General features: G+C 46.8%; 1 protein-coding gene across 1 annotated transcript; it reads left to right on the top strand.

Annotated features, from left to right (window-relative positions):
* Nucleotides 1-360: 360 nt before the first annotated feature.
* riok1 (RIO kinase 1 (yeast)) lies at nt 361-16,083 on the top strand. The gene is made up of 17 exons (XM_026150018.1): nt 361-526; nt 1,104-1,269; nt 9,128-9,233; nt 9,571-9,640; nt 9,725-9,767; nt 9,938-10,030; nt 10,107-10,219; nt 11,921-12,001; nt 12,211-12,297; nt 13,531-13,668; nt 13,741-13,844; nt 13,943-14,049; nt 14,138-14,203; nt 14,281-14,397; nt 14,475-14,528; nt 14,718-14,828; nt 15,837-16,083. Exons 1-17 carry the CDS (start codon nt 474-476, stop codon nt 15,945-15,947), a joined length of 1,620 nt encoding a protein of 539 aa, XP_026005803.1. The 5' UTR covers nt 361-473; the 3' UTR covers nt 15,948-16,083.
* Nucleotides 16,084-17,956: the final 1,873 nt, after the last annotated feature.

The raw sequence follows: 17,956 nt of genomic DNA, 5'->3' as shown, positions 1-17,956 counted from the left end.
TCCAGCTCATATTCCTCCCCTCGTAGACCTAGGCCATCCGCGAGTATCTTCATCACATAATCATTTATGCTGCCACCACTTTCCAGACCCTCTTCCAGACCGATAAGCCGAACATTCAGTAATTACAAATTATTGAATGTATGTAATTCTTTGTATTACACCCCCTGGCATATGTTAATTTTGTTCTGGTTGTATACATGTTCTGTATACTGTTTCTTAATAAAGTTTAATAATTGAAAAAAAAAAAAAAAAGGATTCCCAGAACACCTGTTGTTGGGTGAAAGCTAGATTACCGCGTGTGTGTGTTTGAGAGTGGGATCGGTAGATGTGATGTGACGTCATCCTCTGAGCCGCGCCGCTCTCCGTAGTCACGTGGTCGAACACGGAAGTGGCGTAAACACGAGGAGCGGCGCAGCACAGTCGGTCCAGAAGGTTCAGCGCTCACCTGTGCACGTGTAAGAGGCTTTGATGTCATGGCGGAGTCGGCGTGTGTACCTGGGCAGTTTGATGACGCGGAGGAGGACAGGTGAGTTCGTTTGTTTGTTTTGATAATGCGCTGTAAACAGTGAGGCTGTACCTGGCTAAATCACCATGGTAACGCGTCACCACTCCATAGCAGGATTCAGTCTTATCCAGGTAAGCTCAGGTGTAGCCTGGGTTTCAGCAGCTGATGCTCTGATGCTTTCATGTGTGAGCTTTTTTGTCGCGGTTACTGACGCACCTTACACACACACACACTCAGTGTAAGTCTCCATGGCCGTACTGTTGGTGTTTCAGTCCCATACAGAAACCAGCCTCTCACCATCAGGGCTTCTTGTTTCAGGCCAATATTTGCAGGTAAAATTCATTAATATTTACTACATAAATACAATCGACAGGCTTCAGGGCACAAGAACAGAACCACAACTTTAACCCACAGAGGAGCTCTGATAGCTTCACAGAGGGGACCAGTTCACAGCTCGGGCCTCTGCCTTCCTGACCATCGGGGCACCAGGGCTGCCTCCTCTTTCATCATTACATCTTGTTTGCTGTATGAGTAACTTTCGCAGAGATTTCAGCAGCTCTGACTGTGTTTTTGTTGTTTGTTTGTTTTTGTTCTGCAGCGTCAAATCAGTGGAGCTGACTCGCATCAGTGATGCACTGCCTTCATCAGAGCAGCAGGATTTCAGTGAGGAGGAGGAGGATGAGGATGATGATGAGGATGAGTGGGCCTGGAGCTCAGCAGCAGATCTGGCCAAAAGATATAACCAGGCAGCGGGTGGCTTTCAGGTAAGACAGGAAGTGAGTAGAGGTGGAAGAACCAACAGCCTTCCAGGTGTAAAAGGAGATCAGCTGATGATGTATGTGTTGAACGCCTGATTATGCAACAGAGGAGCTAACAGAGGAGCTAACAGAGGAGCTAACAGAGGAGCTAACACAGGAGCTAACAGGGACTAATAGAAGGACTAACAGAGGGACTAACAGAGGAGCTAACAGGGACTAATAGAGTGGCTAACAGAGGGACTAACAGAGGAGCTAACAGGGACTAATAGAAGGACTAACAGAGGGACTAACAGAGGAGCTAACAGGGACTAATAGAAGGACTAACAGAGGGACTAACAGAGGAGCTAACAGGGACTAATAGAAGGACTAACAGAGGGGCTAACAGAGGGACTAACAGAGGAGCTAACAGGGACTAATAGAAGGACTAACAGAGGGGCTAACAGGGACTAACAAAGGAGCTAACAGGGACTAATAGAAGTACTAACAGAGGGACTAACAGAGGAGCTAACAGGGACTAATAGAAGGACTAACAGAGGGGCTAACAGAGGGACTAACAGAGGGGCTAACAGAGGAGCTAACAGAAGGACTAACAGAGGAGCTAACAGGGACTAATAGAAGGACTAACAGAGGGGCTAACAGAGGAGCTAACAGGGACTAATAGAAGGACTAACAGAGGAGCTAACAGGGACTAATAGAAGGACTAACAGAGGAGCTAACAGGGACTAATAGAAGGACTAACAGAGGAGCTAACAGGGACTAATAGAAGGACTAACAGAGGAGCTAACAGGGACTAATAGAAGGACTAACAGAGGGGCTAACAGAGGAGCTAACAGGGACTAACAGAGTGACTAACAGAAGAGCTAACAGGGACTAACAGAGTGGCTAACAGAGGGACTAACAGAGGAGCTAACAGGGACTAATAGCAGGACTAACAGAGGAGCTAACAGGGACTAACAGAGTGGCTAACAGAGGGACTAACAGAGGAGCTAACAGGGACTAATAGCAGGACTAACAGAGGGGCTAACAGTGGAGCTAACAGGGACTAACAGAGTGACTAACAGAGGAGCTAACAGGGACTAACAGAGTGGCTAACAGAGGGACTAACAGAGGAGCTAACAGAGGAGCTAACAGGGACTAACAGAGTGGCTAACAGAGGGACTAACAGAGGAGCTAACAGGGACTAATAGCAGGACTAACACAGGGGCTAACAGAGGAGCTAACTGAGGAGATGAGTAGTTCCTTGGAGGACTGTTTCTGTGCAAAGCTAACTGAACCTTGCGTTATATTAACATAATTATAAAATGATAGATAGATGGGAATACAAATATGTCTGTGAAGGTTCTCATGGGAATACAAACTTTAGTCTATCTTTGTTTATACAGCTTGAATCAGAATAAAAAGCATAGAAATAAAAACAAGTCTCTATTTCCTGTTGCCTACATTGTAGAGGGGGACTTTGTTTCCAAACAGGAATATGTGTACAGTCAGAGGTTAATGTGGATTCAGCAGGTGGAGGAACCTTTAAATCAGCTGTCATGTCTCAGTGTAGGGGAAAGACTGAAAGTCATTTCCACTGAGAGCTCCAGTAGTTTCTTAGTGTGCAGGCTGTGATCAGCTGACCTGCTGCTCTCTGTGGATGTACACACCTGGATTCATCCAGATTTGAGCAAATGTAAAATTCATATTGTTGAGTCGGGGTTCTTTCCATTTTAATTCATTACTTAAACATTTAATTATTTAATGGGCTATTTAATTATTTTTGGTACTCCTGGCCCTCCATACCTTGGTATAAGCTAACTGTGAGCATGAACCCACAGCCGCTGTGCAGCAGTCACACACTCTACTGTAAACCCATCAGTGCAGCGAACTCACCTGTTCATCCTGCAGAGGATTCTCATGCAGCCTTTAAATGACAGTCTGCCTCAGTTTGATTAGTAGCAGGTTTATGAACAAACACAATGTGACAGATTTAAAACCACGAGGACTTCCATGTGAGCTTTAAATGAGCGTCCTTCTTCCTCTCCTGTCCTTCTTTCTAATCTGTCTCCATCTCTGAGTGAAGTAGCTTTCTGTCTTTTCTCTCCCTGTCAAATACAGCAGCTGGACCTTTAGCTGCAACACACTGTGAGACAAACTGCATGTTTGTTGAGCTGATAAGTGTCAGCTAATAGAAATGAGCTGACAGCGTTGCTCCTCTTCTGTAGTGTTAGCTCGATGCCAAAGAGTGTGTGTGTGTGTGTGTGTGTGTGTGTGTGTGTGTGTGTGTGTGTGTGTGTGTGTGTGTGTGAAATCAAATCACTTTTATTGTCACATCACATGTGCAGGTACATTGGTACAGCACATGTGAGTGAAATTCTTGTGTGCGAGCTTCACAAGCAACAGAGTTGTGCAAAATACAAGAATGGCTACATCTGAGACTAATAAATATATGTACAATATATAATAGTGTATGCATTTCTGGATGTGTATACTAAATATTTTTCTACGTGTGTGTGTGTGTGTGTGTGTGTGTGTGTGTGTGTACACATATTTTACAAATTAAATAGAGTCAACAATAAATAAAATATATAAAATAAAATATACAGAGTTGAATATGTGCAAAACAGTGGCATTACTGTACAGTATGGAGTGCATAATGTTGAAGTTCCAGTAGTGAAGCTGAGGTGTCTATGACGTGTTCAGCAGTCTGATGGCCTGGTGGAAAAAGCTGTCTCTCAGTCTGCTGGTACGGGACCGGATGCTGCAGAACCTCCTTCCTGATGGAAGCAGTCTGAACAGTTTATGGCTGGGGTGACTGGAGTCCTTGATGATCCTCCCCGCTTTCCTCAGGCACCGCTTCCTGTAGATGTCTTGGAGGGAGGGAAGCTCACCTCCAATTATCCGTTCAGAGCACCGCACTACTCGCTGGAGAGCTTTGCGGTTGTAGGCGGTGCTGTTGCCATACCAGGTGGTGATGCATCCAGTGAGGATGCTCTCAATGGCACAGTGATAGAAGGTCCTGAGGATGCGGGGGCTCATGCCGAATCTTTTCAGTCTCCTGAGAAAGAAGAGGCGCTGCTGCGCCTTCTTCACTGTTTTGTTTGTGTGTACTGACCACGTAAGATCCTCAGCCAGATGTACACCAAGGAACCGGAAGCTGCTCACTCTCTCCACAGCAGCGCCGTTGATGGTGATGGGGGTGTGTACTTCTCTGCACCTCCGGAAGTCCACTATCAACTCCTTTGTCTTTGCGACGTTGAGGGTGAGATGGTTGTCTTGACACCAGTGGGTCAGGGCGCTGACCTCCTCCCTGTAAGCCGTCTCATCACCGTTGGTGATAAGACCCACCACTGTAGTGTCGTCCGCAAACTTCACAATGATGTTGGAGCTGTTAGTGGCTGTGCAGTCGTAGGTGTAGAGTGAGTACAGGAGAGGGCTCAGTACACACCCCTGTGGAGCACCAGTGTTCATCTCGTCCACACATCACTCACTCACTTGGACACTAGAAAGGGGAATTATGTTGAAATGCTCTTCATAGACTACAGCTCTGCATTTAACACCATAATTCCCTCCACACTCACCACCAAGCTGGAGCATCTGGGACTCAGCTCATCTATGTGTCAGTGGGTCTCCAACTTCCTAACTGGCAGACCACAGGCAGTAAGGATGGGCGGACATGTCTCAGCCTCCACCACTCTCAGCACTGGAGCCCCCCAGGGGTGTGTTCTGAGCCCCCTGCTGTACTCTTTGTACACATATGACTGTGTGGCCACTACCAGCTCCACCACCATCATCAAGTTTGCTGACGACACCGTCGTGGTGGGCCTGATCTCTGATAACAACGAGACGGCCTACCTGAAGGAGATTAGGAATCTGGAGAACTGGTGCCAGAGGAACAACCTCCTTCTAAACGTCAGTAAGACAAAGGAGCTGATAGTGGACTTCAGCACTAAGCAGGAGAGGAACTACCAGACCCCCGTCACCAACGAGTGCCCAGTGGAGAGAGTGGACAGCTTCAAATACCTCGGAGTTCACATCATGCAGGACCTGTCATGGTCCTGTCACATCAACACCGTGGTGAAAAAGGCCCGACAGCGTCTCTACCACCTCAGACGCTTGAGAGACTTCCAACTGCCCTCCAAGGTGCTCAGGAACTTTTACTCGTGCACCATAGAGAGCATCCTGACGGGAAACATCTCAACCTGGTTCGGGAACAGCACCATGCAGGACAGACGAGCTCTACAGAGGGTTGTGCGGTCAGCTGAGCGCACCATCCGCTCCGAGCTCCCTGACCTGCACTCAATCTACAGCAGGCGGTGCTGGACCAAGGCCAGGAAGATGGTGAAGGACCTCAGCCATCCCAACAACAGACTGTTCTCTCTGCTGAGGTCAGGAAAGCGATTCCGCTCCCTGAAGACCAACACAGAGAGACTGAGGAGGAGCTTCTTCCCTCAGGCGATACGGTCTCTCAATCACACCACCACACAGTACTGACCCACACATATGGTTCTTACACACACACTGGACTTTCTGGACTTTGGTTTTGCACAACACTGGACACTATATTCTTCATTTCCAGTTAATACTTGTACAGCTGCTGTTATTGTGTATATATTTATTTAGATTTCTTCATACATTCTTATATAGTTCTATATTGTGTATTGTGTATTTTGTTGTACAGTTATTTTATTTTCAACTTTAATTTATATATTTTATCTTATTCTTCCCAGTTAAATTTACCCTTCATTCTAATTTGTGTTGTACAGTTATTTCATTTTTAACCTTAATTTATATTTTATTCCTTCCTAGTTAAATTTACCCTTTTTAATTTTTCATATTTATTTCCTATCTTATTCATAGCCTTTTCCTTTTTTGTTTTCTTTAGGTCACGAGCAGTTGTCCAAGCATTTCACTACATATCGTACTGTGTATGACTGTGTACGTGACAAATAAAATTTGAATTTGAATTTGGGGGATGAGGTGATGCTGCCCAGTCTGACCACTTGGCGTCTGTCAGACAGGAAGCTAAGGATCCAGCTGCAGAGGGAGCTGCTCAGTCCTAGATCCTGCAGTTTCCTGTCCAGCTTCGAGGGAACGATGGTATTGAATGCTGAGCTGTAATCTACAAACAGCATCCTCACATACGTGTCTCTCTTCTCCAGGTGTGACAGGGCAGTGTGTAGTGTCAGGGCTATGGCATCATCAGTGGACCTGTTGTGGCGGTATGCAAACTGTAGAGGGTCCAGTGAGTCGGGTAGTGCAGAGCAGATGAAGTCCCTGACCAGCTTCTCGAAGCATTTGCTCACGATGGGGGTCAGGGCTACAGGTCGCCAGTCGTTCAATGAGGAGATGGTGGAGGATTTGGGTACAGGGACGATGGTGGCCATTTTGAAGCAGGCTGGGACTACAGACAGAGAGAGGGAAAGGTTGAAGATGTGCGTGAACACTCCAGCCAGCTGAGCCGCGCATGACTTGAGGACGCGGCCGGGAATCCCGTCCGGACCAGTAGCTTTGCGTGCGTTCACCTTCCTGAAGCACCTCCGCACATCCTCCTCAGACACAGTGTGCGCACTGACGTCATCCGCGGTGCGCACACTGTCCGGTCTCATGGTGTTCGCTGTGTCGAATCTAGCGTAGAATACGTTTAGATCCTCACACAGAGAGGCCGTGGTCTGCGGTGTGCTGGTTTTCCCTCTAAAGTCTGTGATCGTGTTTAGTCCCTGCCACATACTCCGAGGGTTGTCAAACTGTTGCTCCACCCTGTCCCTGTACTCACGTTTGGCTGCTTTGATCGTCTTCCGGAGTTGGTAATGTGCGTGTTTGTAGTCCGATGTGTTCGCGGAGGCAAAGGCGGTGCTCTGTGCCGCGCGAACATCTCCGTTAATCCAGGGTTTTTGATTTGGGAAGGATTTGACTGTTCTGGATGGGACGACATCTTCCACGCATTTCCTGATAAATCCACAGACTGAGTCTGTGTACTCGTTAATGTCCCTAGCAGCCACGTGAAACATTTCCCAGTCCGCGTGATCAAAACAGTCCCGCAGCGCAGACTCCGATTGGTCCGTCCAACAGTGCACCGCCCTCCGGGTTGGAGCTTCCTGTTTCAGCTTCTGCCTGTAGGTGGGCAGGAGCAGGATGGAGCGGTGATCTGATTGGCCGAATGGGGCGCGGGGGAGGGCTTTGTACGCATCCCGGAAAGAGGTGTAACAGTGGTCGAGTAGCCGATCTCCACGAGTGTTAAAATGGATGTGTTGGTGGAGTTTGGGTGAGACTTTCTTCAGGTTTCCCTTATTAAAGTCTCCGGCTGTGATAAACGCTGCCTCTGGGTGTGCGGTTTCCTCGCTGCTGATCGCGCTGTACAGTTCCCTGAGTGCACGGTCAGTGTCGGCTTGTGGGGGAATGTAAACAGCCGTAATAATCACTGCTGTAAATTCCCTCGGTAGCCAGAATGGCCGGCACTTAATCATCAGGTACTCCAGGTCCGGTGAGCAGAAGGATTTGACCGGGTGCACGTTCGCATAATCACACCAGCTGTTGTTGATCATGAAACACACACCACCGCCTCTGCTTTTCCCAGTAAGATCCTGTGACCTGTCCGCGCGATGCACAGAGAACCCCGGCAGTTGTATTGCGGAGTCCGGTACCTTGTCCGATAGCCAGGTTTCTGTGAGGCAGATCACGCAGCAGTCCCGCATCTCTCGCTGGAATGAGATCCGTGCCCGAAGCTCGCACAGCTTGTTCTCCAGAGACTGCATATTAGCCAGTAATAAACTGGGTAACGGTGGTCTGTTAGTGCGCCGTCTCAGTCGAACCAGAACGCCAGATCTTCTCCCTCTGCGTCGGCGTTTGCGGCCTCCAGGGCCAGAGAACAAAGGCGTCTCAGGTGAGATGAATGGGGGGTCTGCAAACGGAGCGTCCGTGTTGCAAAACTTGAACTCCGGAAAGTTATAAGAAAGACCGTCTTTTATGTCCAGTAAGGTTTGTCGGTCGTACACAAGGAGACATGTGCTAGTCGCGAAAAAATGAAGGAAAAGTAAAATTAAACACAGAAGAAAGCCGTTGCTTGGGGGAGCTCGCGACGAGGCTGCCATACTCGGCGCCATCTTGTTCTTGTATCTCAAATTCAAATTCAAATTTTATTTGTCACGTACACAGTCATACACAGTACGATATGTAGTGAAATGCTTGGACAACTGCTCGTGACCTAAAGAAAACAAAAAAGGAAAAGGCTATGAATAAGATAGGAAATAAATATGAAAAATTAAAAAGGGTAAATTTAACTAGGAAGGAATAAAATATAAATTAAGGTTAAAAATGAAATAACTGTACAACACAAATTAGAATGAAGGGTAAATTTAACTGGGAGAATAAGATAAAATATATAAATTAAAGTTAAATAAAATAACTGTACAACAAAATACACAATATAAGATAAGATAAGATAAGATAGAACTTTATTAATCCCTCAGGTGGGTTCCTCTGGGAAATTCGATTTCCAAAAAAGCACAGCACCGATAGAAGTTACAGAGTTATACACACACACACATATATATAAATACAGAGACAATATAAATAAAATATACGAAGGGGATAAATAGAATAAATAGGAATAAAAATAAAAATAAAAATACAAGTGAAATATAGAACTATATAAAAATGTATGAAGAAATATAAATAAATATATACACAATAACAGCAGCGTGATTTAAGTAATGAAGTGAAACAAAGTCCAGAAAGTCCAGTGTGTGTGTAAGAACCATATGTGTGGGTCAGTACTGTGTGGTGGTGTGATTGAGAGACCGTATCGCCTGCGGGAAGAAGCTCCTCCTCAGTCTCTCTGTGTGTGTGTGTGAGACGTTATAACCTGAGTTATTTTTGTGCACAGAGTCTCCGACTGCAGTCCAACAGACAGAATCCGTCCAATAAGAAGCTGCCGTCATCAACGCCATCTGACAAAGCTCTGAGGAAATATGAACACAAGATCAACCTGGGTAAGAAACACACACACAAAATGCAGATTTTGGTCCTCACAAAGATGGCTAGACAGGAACATACTCACACACAGCTTTTTAGTTTCGTGAAGCTCTTAAACGACATCGATGTGGCATTTCATCCGCCTTTCAGAGCGACCTGTCTGCTCACAGCTGATTGTCAGTATTGATTGTATTGATTGATCACCTGCACCCAACGGCCTGCTATAAGCCGCTGTGGAGGTCTGGAGCCAGTGAAGCATCATCGAGTCTGCGTCTCTGGTCCAACGTCGGTGTAGGCTTTGTAGTTATGATCAGGAATCGATTGAATCGACTGATCGTCTTTGTTTTCCGGCAGACAAACTGAACTACGCAGACTCAGTGATCAATAAAGTGACAACGATGCAGAAACAGAGAGAAGCCGACACGTGAGTGTGAGAGCAGCTGATGATGCTGCCATCAGCCGTGGTGTTCCTGCTGTGACTCACATCCTGATTGGCTTCTCTCCACAGGTACAGAGTGAGGGACAAATCAGATCGAGCCACAGTGGAACAGGTGAGTTCCTGTAGCGGCTCTGGCCTACAATCTAGAGCACCTCGAGGCGACTGTTGTTGTGATGCGATGCTACCACTTTTACTGAGTTCTTTAGGAAAGAAATGCCAGGAGGTGAAAGATAATCAATAAGGTGAAGATCAATAAGCAGCTGATGCTTTCTTCTTCTTCAGGTGTTAGACCCTCGAACTCGAATGATTCTCTTTAAGATGCTGAGTCGAGGAATTATCTCCGAGATCAACGGCTGCATCAGCACCGGGAAGGAGGTCAGACCATTCACTAATCGCTCGATCAATGCGCTGAACAGTTACACGTGCGCTGATCAATACTCGTCCCTCTCAGGCAAACGTTTATCACGCCAGCACAGCAGCCGGGGACAGCAGAGCCATCAAGATCTACAAGACGTCCATCCTGCTGTTCAAAGACCGCGATAAGTACGTCAGCGGGGAGTTCAGGTGAGTCCGGCACCACAGAAGAAGAGCGCTCAGGTACACCACGAGCACTTCCTGTTGCCTCCAGGTACAGCAGGAGACTCCTTCAGGAACAGTTTGTCCTGTTGGACAAACTGGCAGGTCCTGATGGAATACATGGAAAGGTTCTCAGAGCATGTGCTGACGAACTGACCGGAGTCTTCACTAAAATCTTCAACCTTTCCTTGTCATCAAACACCGTCCCGCCCTGCCTCAAAACCTCCACCATCATCCCCATCGCCAAGAAGACAGCTGTGGCCAGCCCAAATGACTACAGGCCTGTTGCACTTACGCCTGTAGTGATGAAGTGCTTTGAGAGACTGGTCTGTCAGCACATCAGGGCCGGTCTGCCTCCCACTCTGGACCCCCACCAATTTGCCTACAGGACAAATCGATCCACCGAGGACGCTATCACCATAGCGCTCCACACTGCGCTGAGTCACCTGGAGCACCGAGGAAGCTATGTGAGAATGCTCTTTCTGGACTTCAGCTCAGCATTCAATCATATCATCCCGGAGATCCTGGTCCAGAAACTGTCTCACCTGGGACTCTCCACCCCCATCTGCCTCTGGATCAAGGACTTCCTGACAAATAGACCACAGTCTGTCAGACTCGGCCCCCACCGGTCCAGCACCATCACACTCAGCACCGGGTCTCCACAAGGATGTGTTTTGAGTCCCCTCCTGTTTACGCTCTACACATCCGACTGCTCCCCTACCCATCTCTCAAACACCATCATAAAGTTCGCGGATGACACCACAGTGGTTGGACTCATCTCAAGGGGGGATGAGTCGGACTACAGAGATGAGGTCAACAGACTGAGTGGTGTTCAGTTAACAACCTCCAACTGAACACCACAAAAACTAAAGAACTTATCTTGGACTTCAGGAAGGGCAGAGCAGACCCGGCCCCACTTTACATTCACGGGAGCTGTGTGGAGAGGGTACACTCCATGAGGTTTCTGGGCGTGCAGATATCTGACGACCTCTCCTGGACTGCAAATACTACAGCGGTGGTTAAAAAGGCCCAGCAGCGTCTCCACTTTCTGAGAGTGCTCAGGAGGAACAACCTGGAGGAGAGGCTGCTGGTGACATTTTACAGAGCCACCATAGAGAGCATCCTAACGTACGGCATAACAACATGGTATGCAGGGTGCTCAGCTGCAGACAGGAAAGTACTGCAGAGGGTCATCAACACAGCCCAGAAGATCACCGGCTGCTCTCTGCCCAGCCTGGAGGTCACTGCAAACTCTCGGTACCTCAGCAGAGCTGGCAATAAAGGACCACTCTCACCCCAGCAACCAACTGTTTGAACTATTACCGTCAGGCCGACGGCACAGGTCACATAAAACCAGGACAAACAGATTCAGGGATAGCTTCTTTCCCAGAGCTATCACCGTAGTAAATAAGCACAAAAACAATTGAACCTATTCCATACCGTCACTGTCATTATATTATGCTGCTATTCATACTGTCATTATATTAATGCTGCTATCCTGTATATATTGTACAAACTATTGTTTGAGTACTTACGATTGTTTTTTTGTACTTTTTATATTTTACATTTATATTTATTATTGAAACTTGCACCAAGGGAGTGGCACTCCAATTTCGTTGTACTCTGTACAATGACAATAAAGGCTATTCTATTCTATTCTATTCTATTCTATTCTATTCTATTCTGCAGGTTCCGTCATGGGTACTGTAAAGGAAACCCCCGGAAGATGGTGAGAACATGGGCAGAGAAGGAGATGAGGAACCTCATCAGGTCAGAACCTTTGTAACCACACCCAGAACCAAACAGAACTGGTTCTGACTGGTAGAACCCAGTAAAGCCTGTGTCAAGCGTTAGAGATGCTCTTACTGATAACATGGACGCGCTCTGATTGCATAACCTGTTAAAAACATGGAACCTGTCCCGTTGTCAGAACTTGTTCGGATTGCTAGAACCCAGTAGAACTCGTGTGTGTGTTTCAGGCTGCAGACGGCGGGAATCCCGAGCCCAGAACCTCTCCTCCTCAGAAGCCACGTTCTGCTGATGGGGTTCATTGGAAAAGACAACGTGTAAGTATCGGTCCGATTAATAATCGATCACATCAGCAGAGTCTTACGCTGACTTTAAGGTGATTTTACAGGTTTTTTTGACACTTTTTATTTATTTAGGAACATTTTTATGCAACAAGATAAAATAGAAAAAGAAAAAACAGAAACAGTATGAGGTCATGGGAAGATAACATACACCCGTACATACATCTGCACATCCACACATACATACGTCAGCAAGTCTGCATTACTAATTCTATGCATCAAAGGGTGCTGCCACAAGCTGTAAAGTCCAGCCATTTTCTCCACCGTCTCCTTCCCAAATCTCCCTGCAGTCGCAGAGTGAAAGTCATACATTCCATCAATTTGACGTCTTCCACTATAGAGGTAAAAAGTGTTACAGTGGGAGGATCTCTACAGAGCCAGCGTTTTGTTATGGCCTTCCTCGCAGAAGCCAAGAGAACTTTCAGAAGGTAAACATCATCTGCAGCTAAATCGTCTGTAAAATATCCCAGATACAATGAGGTAAATGTACAAGACATGTGGAATCCCAACACCTCTGTAATTATCTTTATAACTTCCATCCAGAAGGGTCGTATGAGTGGGCAGGACCAGAATACATGACCGTAATCAGCCACGTCTTCCCCACAACTCCTCCAGCAAAACGCAGGTGTAGCACTGAATTTAGACTTCTGTTTAGGCGTTATGAAATAGCGTATAATGTTCTTCCAGCAGAAGTCCCGCCACATGTTGGAGTTAGTTGTGGTAAACTGTGTCTCCCAGATCTGTGCCCACCCATCTTCTGTAATCACAATGTCCATTTCTTTTTCCCATTTCTGCTTTATGTAAATCGTTGAGTGCCCTTTGAGCTTAGTCAGACATTTATACGGTTTACTTATCAAGGCTCTGTTACTCCCAGAGTCATAAGCATCAATGAAAATATTAACAATCGAGAAGTCTCCACGGACACAGCTCTTCAGTCTTTTGCCAATATAGTCACGGAGTTGCAAGTATCAAAAAAAGTCTTGTTTCTCGAGGTCGTAAGTCTTGCATAGGGTATCAAAAGCCATAATTTTAGATTCTACAATAACCAAACACCCAGCAGTGATTCCATGCCACACCCATGGTTCAAATCTACTATCGTGGGAAGCAGGTAAAAAATCAGGGTCATACGCTGGCCACCTCAGAAGTTTTATCTCTTCCTGGAGTTGTGTTCTCCTTTATTCATCGCTGTCTCTTTCATTCATGGGACAGTCCAGCCCCTCTGCTGAAGAACGCCTCACTTTCGGAGTCGAAGGCTCGGGAGCTCTACCTGCAGGTCATACAGAACATGAGGAAGATGTTTCAGGAGGCTCGACTCGTCCACGCCGACCTCAGCGAGTTCAACATGCTGTGAGTTGACTCTTTCAAAGTAAACTTCCTGTGGACCCTTCGGTGTGTTTGATGTATTTCGGCTGTCTGCAGGTATCACAACGGAGATGCTTACATCATCGATGTGTCGCAGTCGGTGGAGCACGATCATCCTCACGCCCTGGAGTTCCTGCGGAAGGACTGCAGCAACATCAATGGTGAGAGGGGTTCTTTCAGAATAACAGGTGAAAGTGAAGAGCAGGTTCTTCTGAAGATGTCGTGCTCTGGCCTCTGACTGCGCTGTCTTCTTTCCCAGAGTTCTTTGTGAAGCACGGCGTGGCTGTGATGACAGTCAGGGAGCTCTTTGACTTCATCACTGACCCGTCCATCACCAGCCAGAACATTGACCAGTACCTGGACAAGGTGCTAACAGCTGCACGGGTCATGTTTTTGCAAGAACGTGCAGAACTTGTTTGATTGACACTTATCGCACTTCTCTCTGATTGTTCAGGCGATGGTGATTGCAGCTGAGAGGACGTCGGAGGAGCGATCGAGTCAGGATGGTGTGGACGAGGAGGTGATGCCTCACAGCTGCTTACACTGATGAGTTTGCCCTTTCTGAGCCAGTCTCACTTCTGACCTCTGACCCCTCAGGTGTTTAAAAAGGCCTACATCCCCCGTACTCTGACTGAGGTGAGTCATTACGAGCGTGACGTCGACCTGGTGAGGACGCAGGAGGAAGAGTCGGCCATCAGTGGACAGAATGACAATGTAAGACCACGAACTCGATGATGCTGATGATGGTGATGATGATGCCGATGATGATGAAGGTATTTTGTGTCTCTCAGATCCTGTATCAGACGCTGACAGGGCTGAAGAAGGACCTCTCTGGAGTTCAGACGGTACGTCACACGTCAGGCGGCCCTTAGCGTAGCGTGGGCGTGGAGTATTTTAGGAGGAAGGTCTTGCTCTGTGGCCGCCATCTTAAAACCCCTCTAGGCAGTTAAACAGCTCCACAGCGAGGAGAGCTGATCAGATCCTGAAAGGGCCTCAACAGCTCAGGTGATCTCACCTGTCTGGTGTCTCCTCAGGTTCCCGCTCTCCTGGAGGACGACTGCTCCTCCTCACAGGAAGAGGAGGAAGAAGAGGAGGAAGAAGAGGAGGAGGAGCAGCAAAGTGAGGATGCTCAGATGGACAGAAAGGTGAAGCAGCAGCAGCGGTGTTCGGGGTTTATCTGTTTGTGCAGCTGGCTCTTCTGTTCGACAGAAGGAAGGTTAGAATTAGCTAAGACAGCTGGGGCGAGTGTTTCGCCGTCAGGTGCAGCTGACTGTGGGGTGTGTCGACACCCTGCTGGGTGGGCGGAGGTTTGCACACCCAAGATTGTGAAAGCGACAACTCGAGATTGAGACGATGTCCACCAAAAATGTCTAACGAGTTTGAAGTGACTGTGAATTCAAGGTCAGAGGCCAGTTTTCTGATGTCACCTGGGATTTTACAAACGATACCGGAGCTGAACGTACCAGCAGGCTAGGAGGGGTTGCTCCGCCCACTGCCAGCAAGGTTAAACTGCTGACAGCCTGAAGGTCTGCGGCGCCTCCGTTTGTCAGAGAGAGGCTGAGCGTGTTTACGGGTCCAGCACTGATCAATGGCAGATGATGATCAGTTTTTGCTTCAGGGCTTCGTTTGAACTCGTAGCGCTCTGTGATCGTCATGGAAACATGACTAAAAATAGACCTGCAGTAGAAGCGTGTCTATGAGTGGCGTGTGACAAGCCCACAAACACACTGATGACACGGCAGCAGCAGTGATGTCATCATTTAATGAGTCTGTCTACACACGGTGAAGAGCAAAGAGGCGGAGCTTAAATGGCACGTAAATACAATCAAAGGGTGTTTCTGAGAAGTGTGAGTCTTCTTCTCCTCTTCAGTGTTTGCCTCCTGCGTGTGGAGCAGCCAACGCTTTGTGGCACATGTACAAACACAAGGCCGATTACAGGCGTAGCTGGAGGAGTAAATAACAAACGCACATACAGAGCTACATACAGGAAGCAGCAGGAGCAGGTTACTGCTCAGAAAACATGGTTCAAACCGTCTTTCTGAGCACTGGGAACTGTCATGTTATTAAGAAGAAGATGGCTGCTGCAGCAGGTCAGAGGTCAAAGTGTTGTGCGCGTCGTTCCTGACGTCACGTCTCGCCATGTTTCCTTTCAGGAGAGGAAGAAGATGGTGAAGGAGGCTCAGCGAGAGAAACGTCGAACCAAAGTACCCAAGCACGTGAAGAAGAGGAAGGAGAAGGTGGCCAAGACGAAGAAGGGCAGATGATGAGTGCCTCCTGCCTCAACCTCCACCTAACAGCCAATCACCAGCGAGCAGAGCTGAGAGCTGCTGCTAGTGAACTTTATGAACAACAGAAACTTTATTTGTACAAATTAACAGAATAAAGATTTTTTTCCCATGATGGTGTCTTTGCAAGAGTCATGTGACCAAACTGCTCTCTGATTATTCATTGGTTGAAGCCCCACCCCCTCGCTGGGTTTGGTCTATAAATAAAGTCCTCCCCACCCTCTTTCTCTGACTCCTCCCCTTCTGCATCGATTAGTCATAAGTGGTGAGAGCTGGATTTGCCATGGCGAAGGAAGATGAGTCATGTGCGGGAACAGTGTTGGGAAAACTTAAGCCGCTGTGAGATGAGCTGGATCAGCCTGAATCTGTGATCCGGATTCACCTTGGACCCGCCCCTCCGTCCAGGTGAACTCGGACCTGGTTTGTGGATCCAAGTTGACCTGCTGAGGCTGATTAAGGTGATACTCAGGTGCTTTAAAATGCAGTCTGACATCATTTGATGACTGGATCTCAGTCTGCCATCACATGTGAGCATGAAATGTAATCAGATTACAATTGGGCTGTCTGCTTTTAAAGCGTAAACTATATTTATGCCAGCTGTAGCAGAGCCTGTGCTTTAAACTCAGTCATGTGACAGGGCTGTCAGTGTTTAGCCCCTCCCTTCAATGACGCCTCTTTACACCTGAAGGTAAAAAAAACCTTTCAGATAGGACTCGGAGGTCCTACAGGAAGTCCTTCCTCCGGCTGTCATAAACACTACACTACCCATAATCCTCACACTCAGCTAATTCTCCCTAAACAGTCTGAATGGCCCAGAGGAAGCCCTCTATAATTCTGCTGCTATGGCACCAGCCATGAAGCACAGACATGAAGAGAAATGCACTCTGGGAGTCGTAGGCTGAACCTCCAGAGTCTGTCTGCCCCCAAGCTTCTCACACACAGGCTGTATCCAGTGTTGGTCAAGTTACTTGAAAAAAGTAATCAGTAACTAATTACTGATTACTTCCCCCAAAAAGTAATCCCGTTACTTTACTGATTACTTATTTTCAAAAGTAATTAATTACTTAGTTACTTAGTTACTTTTTAAAAACACTATTTACAACCTGAATAGGTGATAAAGCGATAGATCTTTCAGCCCAATATTACTTTTTCTGCATAATCCATCATACAAAATGTAATCAAATGGAAAAGTCTCTTTTTTTTAACTTGTTTTATTAGTTTTAATCTTTTAACTTTATGCATGAAGCAAAAATGTAATTATATGCAACATTCTCTGACTGGAAGAAATTAGTTTAACATTTAAACCTATTTTCTGCACATAATATAAAATATTTTTTGTGTTTACACTCAGTCTTTCAAATAGATGCAAGTAAAACACAGCAGAAAATAAATAAAGTCAAAGAATCAGCGGTCCTGTTGCTCTATTTTCACCTGTAAAGCGGGAGTGGTGTAGGCGGAGGTTTACCCTGGTGCAGGTGTGCCGCAGCGGTCAGTTGAAGAATCCGCGAGTTTCTCTGTGAGTTTCTCATTACCTCGTTGCGCACTCGGTGCTTGTTTGGAAGTTTAGGGGGTTTTTTCGCTGCAAAAAGAAGTTTTCTTCCCACGCACAACGGACACTAATGTTTTTGTCACTTTTTATGGAATCAAACTCAAAGTAAGGTCAGTACTTCCACGCTTTAAACGCTGCACGCTCATACTCTCTCCCACAATCGATATGTGATCCATTGTTGATCTGCACACAGCTGTTGTCACTAGCGGCGCACTCGCTTACGTCACTGTCGTGAGACATTCTCGCAAAAAATCACAGTTTTAGTAACGCAGTAACGCAGCGTTCCTACGGGAAAGTAACAGTAATCTAATTACCGTTTTTGCAATAGTAATCCCTTACTTTACTCATTACTTGAAAAAAGTAATCAGATTACAATAACGCGTTACAAGTAACGCGTTACTGCCCATCTCTGGCTGTATCCCAATTCAGGGTCTGCAGC

The sequence above is a fragment of the Astatotilapia calliptera genome, chromosome 18, assembly GCF_900246225.1.
Source record: "Astatotilapia calliptera chromosome 18, fAstCal1.2, whole genome shotgun sequence".
Classification (NCBI taxonomy): domain Eukaryota; kingdom Metazoa; phylum Chordata; class Actinopteri; order Cichliformes; family Cichlidae; genus Astatotilapia; species Astatotilapia calliptera.
Note: the sequence above shows the minus strand (reverse complement) of the source record. Positions and strands in the feature narration are given on the sequence as shown.

Bases quoted from the DNA above. Each gene is read 5' to 3' on its own strand.
- riok1 (XM_026150018.1), top strand. From the start codon at position 474: ATGGCGGAGTCGGCGTGTGTACCTGGGCAGTTTGATGACGCGGAGGAG. The intron at 527-1,103 runs GTGAGTTCGTTT...TTTGTTCTGCAG, and splicing joins GATGACGCGGAGGAGGACAG to CGTCAAATCAGTGGAGCTGA. The intron at 12,002-12,210 runs GTCAGAACCTTT...TGTGTGTTTCAG, and splicing joins GAGATGAGGAACCTCATCAG to GCTGCAGACGGCGGGAATCC.